General features: G+C 49.3%; 1 protein-coding gene across 1 annotated transcript; it reads left to right on the top strand.

Annotated features, from left to right (window-relative positions):
• Nucleotides 1-300: 300 nt before the first annotated feature.
• Nucleotides 301-7,490, top strand: RHOU (ras homolog family member U). The gene is made up of 3 exons (XM_041468775.1): nucleotides 301-674; nucleotides 1,437-1,495; nucleotides 4,500-7,490. Exons 1-3 carry the CDS (start codon nucleotides 350-352, stop codon nucleotides 4,953-4,955), a joined length of 840 nt encoding a protein of 279 aa, XP_041324709.1. The 5' UTR covers nucleotides 301-349; the 3' UTR covers nucleotides 4,956-7,490.
• The last annotated feature ends 1,083 nt before the right edge of the window (nucleotides 7,491-8,573 follow it).

Here is an 8,573-nt window from a genome sequence, read left to right on the forward strand (position 1 = left end):
TCAGGGCTCTCCTGCCCTGCAAAGCGCGACGCGCGTCCCTCAGCGAGCCGAGCGCTGCCCGGCCTGGCCGGACGGGCCCTCACGCCGCCTCCGCGCGCAAGACCGGCCGCGCGCCCCGACGGGCCGGGCGGCACCACCCCCTCCGTCGAACCCAGCCAATGGCGCTGCGCGGCGGGGCGAGCGGGCCAATGAGAGGCGGGGCCGCCCGGCGGGGCCCGCCCCCTCTGCCTGCCCGCAACCGTCCGTGAGAGCGGAGGGGGGCGCCGCGGCGCCGCCTGGCGGCCGTGGCGTCGGCGGCCCCGGGCAGCGCGCCGCCCCCCGGGCCGCGGGGCTCTGCGTGGCCGCGCGGATGCCGCCGCAGCAGGAGGGCGAGGCGGGATACATCAGCAAGCCTGTGCCGCCGGGCGGCTGCGAGGTGCCGCCGGTGCCCCCGCGCAGGGTGCGCAGCGGGCGGGCGGCGGCGGCGCTGGGAGCGGCGCTGGGCGGCCGCTGCCGGGCGGCGGGGTCCGGGGCCGTGGCCGGAGCCGGGGCCGGAGTGGGGTCCGAGCCGCGGCGCAGCATCAAGTGCGTTCTGGTGGGGGACGGCGCGGTGGGGAAGACCAGCCTGGTAGTGAGCTACACCACGAACGGGTACCCCACCGAGTACATCCCCACCGCCTTCGACAACTTCTCCGGTAAGTGACCGGGGCGGCCGCGGGCACCGGGGCGGCGGGCGAGGGGTTCTGCCGTCCTGGGGAGCGACGCGTCCTGCTGGTCCGGCCTTGGCTGCGCTGCACGGAGGGGGCGCGATGTCCAGGTTCGGTGATTCCAGTATGTATTTATGGGGAGCAGGGCTCCAGGAGCAGGACCGAGCTTGTCAGGCTGCCATCGCAGCCAGCAGCGCCGGCCGGTCTCCGGTGTAAAGGAGCCAGGCTGGCAGCGGGTGTCATGCCCGGCCGCGCGGCCAGAGCCGGGATTTAATTGGGAACCCTCCGGTGGAGAGCTTAGCGCTGTCGGGCGCATCGGAAGCGCCTGAAGGGCAGGTTTAAATACTCGCCTTGTCTCGCCCTTACAAAAGGGGACTTCCAGGGGTTTCTCTGCGGTTCAGCGGGGCTTTTCATGTCCCGGGCTGAATGTGTGCGAGGAAGTAAAGCTAAACCCCTCTAGCCGGCGAATATCCCAGACTGCCGGGCTCGCTCTCCGCGCTGCCTGCGGAGGACTTGTGCCGTCACTGCCTAACTCATCTCTTGTAGTAAAATTAATTGGAAAGCCCTGAAGGTCTTGTTTGTGTTAGTCCCTTCCAGCTCTGCTAAGTTGTTAAATCTAAAAGAATTGAAGAAAAGGCTATCAGAACTGAGGGACAGTAAATCTTCCTTTTAATTTTTTTTTCTTTAACGGAAAACATGTAAAGTTGAATTCACCACAGTTTTCCCCCCTCCCTCCTTTCTCTCCAAAAGCTGTTGTGTCTGTCGATGGGAAGCCGGTGAGACTTCAGCTCTGTGACACAGCTGGTCAGGTCAGTGGAGCCACTTACTTGATTTAAGTGACAGCGGGAGGGGAGAAGTGGTTGCTGTTGCGCAAAGTAGTCCTGCAAATGACTTCATGGATTTGAAAGTATTCTCAGTGTTTGATCATGTTATTATCTGCTGTCATTTTCACTGCTGCTTAAGTCACTGCTTTGCCTGTCTGTTCAAGGGTGGGGGATGTACAGTTTCTCTATATAGGGGCTGGGCACAGGCTGCTGCTCTGCTGGCTCAAGCTGCAGCTCTGTTTAGCCTGACTAGAAAGGCTGAACATATTGGGGATTCAACGGCCACCTGGTTTTCTCTTTGAACGGTTGTCACTGTCTTTATTTTTGCTAAATAACTGCGGGTTAAAGAATTAGGGTGTTCGGCATAAATGCATGCAAAGCAACCACAGCTGTAGGTGTCCAGAGACAGAGACTGTGTTTTTTGAAGGGACAGAAGCTGGAGGGAGAAAAAAGTACTATTGGGTGTTGTCCGTGGAGGCTTCATATTTGCCATTCCCACCCGTTTAGAAAGTGCTTCTGCTGCAAAGCTGAGGTTTCCTGTAATCTGCAGCCTGAAGAGATGAGGGTGGCTGATGCCTCTCATCCCCTACTTTGCCTGATACATTAAAAAACCCATGTCTTACCATCTCAGATTTTCTGGAAGACCCACGTTTGTACCACCCTGGGCAGTGTGCAACACTGCTTGCCAGGGGTCGAGGCTGGATAACCAAAAGTAGCCAAAAATATTTTGCTACCTCGCTGCATTTGAAAGCAGTGGGAGTTAGGGTCTTGTGAAGATTTGTGGATCTAGGTCTATGCCTTCACCAAAACCATGCTGAAAAATCTCAGTGGTCTTAACATACAAACCTATTTAGATGAGTAGTAACTGGGTGCCCTACTGAGGAATGGGGTTTTAAGGGCTATGCAGTAGTAGACAGCAGTGTGCCCTACAAAGCAGAGCTAAAATCCTACAAACAGCCTTCTGCAGGTAGTGATATGAAGTCAAACAGCAGAACTGTCCCATGATTTTGTATCTCCTGAAGAGATGGGGTGGTACTGCAACAGTCTTGGCTATGCATGTTCATATGCAGAGCATGGCAGGTGAAACTGGCATCAGGTGACAGCCTGTGAACATGCAGTGTCTGTGGAAAGGCAGCTGCAAGAGGGATGAACAGGTCCTGTCACCCCTTGCCTTCTCTGCCCTTAATGGTTAAGGTGTTTGCTCTGGTGGCCTAAGTGCAGCTGGATTGAGTAAAGTTACTGTCTTTAAAATGAAAGGGTTATCTAAACTGACAGAAATTGTCCTGAGTAAAAGATTCCTGAAAAGGAAGATACTTCAAGATACTTTGATAAAACGGCTGCTAAAATCTGGAGCTAAAAAAAGCTCTCCAGGCAGTGGGAAATTCTGTTTCAGCATCAGTAGCCCGAAGAGGTGTAGAATCCCTGCAGGCCATGTACCTACCATTGAAATGGCAAAAGTGTACTTAGGATATAAAGGGAATTGTTTCATCTTAGTAAAAACCTTTCAGATCTAGGGTTTGCTTCCAAACCCATTGAATTGAGCCCTGTTGAAGTTTCACATGTAGCAAGAAGAGGCAATTACATGGCAAGGTGCCTTTCTGCAAACAGCCCTGTTGTTCAGAGCAGCATCTCTCAGTAAATGTGGGTTTTTCTTGAGCTGAGTGGTGAGAGCCTGGTTTTCTCTGTGGCTCAATCTGAGAATCAAGAGAGCTAATGAATCTTACTTTTTTGACATTTTTATAAATGTCTCTCTCAGAGATGCTGCTGCAAAAAATTCATGTGAACAGAACAAGATTTCTGAGGCTTCCAGGGGGCTTTAAATTGCATATTCTGGGCCTCCAGAGGCTTTAAAGCAAAATTTCACATCTCAAAAATTAACATGCAACTTGCAATTCATCAGTAAACTGAGAGATATGTTCAGCTTTATGTTTCTGTGCCTTTCCAATTCCAAGCATTTGAGAATATGGTCCATTTTAATTAAATGTCACTGCAGCTGAAGCAAATCCTTCCTGTTCAGGCTGCTACCCTGGTTTTATCCTGCTGTCAGCATAAAAGCAGCCTGCCTGGAGTAACCCTTGCTTATAGCTGCATTCTTCCATGAGGATAACACACTTTTGTTACCATGAAGTGTTTGACTTTCTTGTGGCTGCGTCCTGAAGCTGAAAAAGGGCCTTGCTTTGCTGGAGTTTGCACTAAAAATAAAAAAAAAACAAAACAGAAGGGTAGTGCTGGGAGGCCCGTGTGCAGTTTGTTTGATGTGGCATGGGTGGGAGGGAAAGGTAAAGCTCTTACTCTATGCCATTGGCATGTTAAGCCTGCACATTGTAAGTCATTATTGCTCCCATCAGATTTAAATCCCTGGACACAATGGCAGGAAAATTATTCCCATATCCTGTAGGATGTTGCTAAGTAGTTACCAGTTTAAAAGCTGACTCCAGGAAAGGTACCCAGAAGGTACACATGCTGCTGCCTATCTGCTTTGCCCTTGCCCAGGTCTGTCAGCAGAACAGCTTTGATGTACACGGTGCTCCTTCTCAGGGCTACTCACTGACTCAGCCTGGAAGAGGTGGGTCTGGGGAAAGTGCTTTCTCCCTCTTCAGTTTGCAGCTTTCTGTGCCATAACCGCTTCCCACGGCTTTGCTTCTTTGCTGAAGTAGGGTAGAGGACCTGTGTACAAAGAGCAGAGGAAATATTTAAGCACTTGAAATAACCTGCAGCATTAGTTGGAAAATCTCAGGTACATGGGGAAGCCACCACCTTTGTCCTGTGTGCTTGATGGTGGCAGGGTGCCCACTGGCTGGCAGCCACAAGACCTCAGGCTGGGTACAGGTGGCTTCTGCTCGTGTCACACCTTGCTGAGTAGTCTGGGTGCTCATTTTGGGGTGCCTGTCAAGATGGCAGTGGCAGGTGGTCCTCAGCTTCACCAAGGCTCAGGGCAGGCTAGAACTGCTCTTTCTGTGGAGTGCTAACACAGTTTTGTTCTGTGCAGGATGAATTCGACAAGCTCAGGCCTCTATGCTACACCAACACGGACATTTTCCTGCTGTGCTTCAGCGTGGTGAGCCCTTCGTCCTTCCAGAACGTGAGTGAGAAGTGGGTTCCTGAAATTCGCTGCCACTGCCCCAAGGCACCCATTATTCTGGTTGGGACACAATCAGACCTCCGGGAGGATGTCAAAGTCCTCATCGAGCTGGACAAGTGCAAAGAAAAGCCAGTCTCGGAGGAGGCTGCAAAGCTGTGTGCTGAGGAAATAAAAGCCGCATCCTACATCGAATGCTCTGCTTTGACTCAGAAAAACCTCAAGGAGGTCTTTGATGCAGCCATCGTGGCTGGTATTCAGTACTCGGATACCCAGCAGCAACCAAAGAAATCCAAATGTAGGACTCCAGACAAGATGAAAAACCTCTCCAAATCCTGGTGGAAAAAATACTGCTGTTTTGTATAGGGGCTGCAAGGACCTGAGTGCTGCTCTGAGGAAATCAATAGAGGCTATATTAGCTGAAATCTCAATTTGTGTTGTCTTGAGTGTATAGCATAGATCTGTATGTATGTGTATATGTTGCTACTGGATGACTCAGTTACCCTTTCGAGGATTGCAGCAGGATTCTTAGTTAAATAATTGCTATATATCAGGTCTGGCGCCTAGTTTTGTGACCAGAACTTCTCATTAAGGAAAAAGAAGCACCATGTGTCTGTGAGCATAGAAGGATTTGTCAAAAGGATTCAACTTCTTCTGTTGTAAGGTGTATGTGATGGGGCAGAGCACAACAGAGGCCTTCACTGCCAGGGCTTTGCAGGAGGAACGCACAAGCAACGGTGGAAATGTAGAGCTCTGTACATGGACGATCAAAGGGAAAAATAACACTGTGCCTCCTAACTGACATTTGTAGCTTTAAAACCTCACTCCTGCTCTCTTTGTGTCTTCCCAAGCCAGTGCTCTTAGGGATCACTTTTAAAAGGGTATGCAAGAGGTGTAATCTATACGCAAATGCCATGGTTAAAAAGGTCATGGGTATACCTTCAGCTTGTGGTGAGGGAACCTAATCCCTTTTGGAGCTGACATCTCATTTGTTACCTCCTGACTTTCAGAAAGTCCTTTCTGTCCTCCTTTCCCAGGAAGCCGAGTGGAAGCCCAAAAACATGACCGAGCTTTTCACTCGCTACCTTGAGCAGTGGTGATTTCCTCTGTGTTTTTGCAGACATGACGACAGTTCATCTATTTCAGCTCAAAGGAATGTAAATACTGTTGTGTCGGGGTTTTAATTTTTTTTTTTTAAGCGATGTAACAAATACCTGTGCAGCACCATATAAACTACATCTGGTTTAAAATTTTCAGCCAAGAATTTCAGGATGCCCCTTTACCTTTTAAGGCTGCTAAACAAATAACAAATCAGGCAGATTGAGATTTATAACAAACTGGACTCTAGAAACTGAGGCTGCTGCATCCTTTTCATAACGCTGTTTCCAACCAAGTTAATGTTTCCCTTCTAAAGGCAACAGTCACTTGTGTTTGAATCTTGTCCAAGCTCATAGTTGTGAAATTGTCTGAGGCCATCCCCAAAATGTAACTGATAATTCTTTTTTTTTTTCCAGATCATTCCAACAGATTAATTGAAATGTGCCTAAAATGTAGCTGAGGGATGAACATAGAGCTGAGTGTGACCTGTTCTCTGACTGAATCTGGTTCCTACTGAGCTCTAAGCCTGATTGCAGTTCTAGTGAGTTCGGGAGACCCAAATGATAATGTGACTCTCTGCAAGGATCAGTGTTTAAACCTGTTCTGCAGAGCACATTTCGTTTGTGTCTTGTCTGTCTTTTTAGGGCCACAATTACTTTTTTTCCCTCCCCTAGATAGTTGAAGATCAAATTATACTTCTTTTTTTTTCCCTTTGGCCCTAGCCTTGAAGTGACCTTTGCCTTATTCTTAAACTAAACTGTAGTGACAGAAGGCCAGAACCTTTTTTCATCAGAAATGAATTAGTGTCTGATACAAAGAACTGTGGAGGCCATTTGAGTTGATAAAGCTGACCACAGTTTACCTCCTGGCCCATTAAGGAAAATGACACTATGTAAATGGATTCTGGGCTATTGGCATAGGCTCCACAGACAGTATTTTTTCCTTCTCTACAGAAGAATGAGTGCAGAGTGGGTAATGTTCCATCACTGAAAACATGAATATGGGATGGAAATCTTTACCTAGGGCTTAATTCAATAAAAATATGTTGGCTTCTGCACTGGAAGAGTCTGGAAAAACAGACTTCCGTAGCACAGAAGCTGGATGCATTTGACTTGGTTGCATCTGGTTGGTAATGGTTTAATGCTTACTGGTCCTGAAGTTAACATCTGAGCCTTTATATTTCTTACTCAAATGCTTTGACGGGATTGCAGATATGCAGTCACGCCAACATCTTGGAGAAAAACAAAGCTAGATTTCTCCTGGGTGCTTTGCTTCCCTGTAAAAAACGGTCTCGGTCGCTCAAAAATGTGTGTTTGAGGAGGAGACAGGCTTGAATCTGAGCAGCTTCCATTTACAAGAATAACAGAATTTCCTCTGCAAGATCATACTGCTTGGTATCATGCTGAACTGGAAGCAGTAGGTTATACTTTATAAGCAGCCTGTTCCATAGTCTGGAGTAGCATTACTTTTGAATGTAGCCAGCTGTGACTGTTTCTGAAGATGTGATTTATATACAACTTGTTATAGCCCTTTTCTAGGTGTGTGTAAACTGAGGTCTAATAACTCTATGGATATTGCTCTACGTGGGGCTACACAGGGTCTAGGTTTTAGAAATCTTACTTTTAAAATTACCAGTATTTTACAAGCATAAATGAGGGGGAGATGCCTCTATGTAGTCTATAATCTGATGTGCCTTATAAAAAAATCTCTCTTCTGTTTTCTAAGTGTAGGCTATATTCCAAAAGAAATATTTCATGTGAGAATGATATAAATGAGGTATTTGGAAATAAATTCTGAGCTGTGTATGTGTCTGCCTGTGCTGCCTGCTCGAGGAGGCTGGAGGGTAGTCCCTTGGCTGTGCACTGTGCTAATACCCAGCAAAATACTGGGACTGCACTCCCAGTGCCCCAGCAAAAGGCCTCGGCTCAGAAAATACAGCCTTTTCCCTGCACTGCCTCATCCCCAGGGGGCTGGGCTGGGTGGGAAGGGTACAATGGCCAGCTTTCCGTCTTCCTGCCAACACAGCATCTTGCTGTGGCCCTGTGAGGCGTGGACAAGCTCATTGTGCCTGGCCCTGAAAGTGGGGTGAGTGGCAGGGAGCACAGCATAACTGGGGTGTTTTGCCTGCTGCATGTTGTGCCATAGGTGTCCTGGGGGAGCCAGAGGGCATTTTTGGAAAAGCAGAGCCTTCTCCATTTTGGCACCACAGGTTTTGACACTCCTTTCTGGGTCCTGTCCCTCATGCCAGGGCCAAGGCGAGTGAGGTTTGAGATTGTTTGTGCCCAGGAGCTGGATGACTTGTGGCACAGAAGCCTTTCCCCTTCGATGCCATTGTGTTAGCCGAGCGGGGAACAGCATCTAGACCTCCAGGCATTCCCACGGATCCAGTGTCCTGCTCCAAAACTGCTCCAGAGAGGGAGCTTTGCTCTGGACCAACCGAGGTTTGTAAACTGTCCCCATTGTGTTTGTTTGTCTGGGAGCTGAGAGGAGCAGGCATGCTGGGGATGGCATTCCAGGTTACCCTCCCATGCCACCTGTCTCTTGGGTTATAAGGCCAAGGCATTTTCAACCACGGGAATGCACACAACCTGCACAAAGTAGAGGAATGAGATCAATACACAGTTCCTCTTTCTCATGGTTGATTCCTCACTGGAACAAAGCCTTGGCTTCTTCTCTTTGTTAAGTGCCAGGCTGGGCGCTGCTGGGAGGCTGGTTCACCTCGTGGTGCCTGCAGCACAGTGGCCCTGCCCGAGAGCCCAGCCTGCCAGCAGGCTCCTTTCTGGTGACACCTGGTGTTGGGTCACCAATGCCCTTGCTGGTGCCTTTGGAGAATTGCTTCCATGGGGTTCCTGTGCTGCAGGGAGTAGAGTTGGGGTGTGCTGGCTG

Source organism: Pyrgilauda ruficollis, unplaced genomic scaffold (assembly GCF_017590135.1).
Source record: "Pyrgilauda ruficollis isolate IOZ18807 unplaced genomic scaffold, ASM1759013v1 scaffold101, whole genome shotgun sequence".
Lineage (NCBI taxonomy): Eukaryota > Metazoa > Chordata > Aves > Passeriformes > Passeridae > Pyrgilauda > Pyrgilauda ruficollis.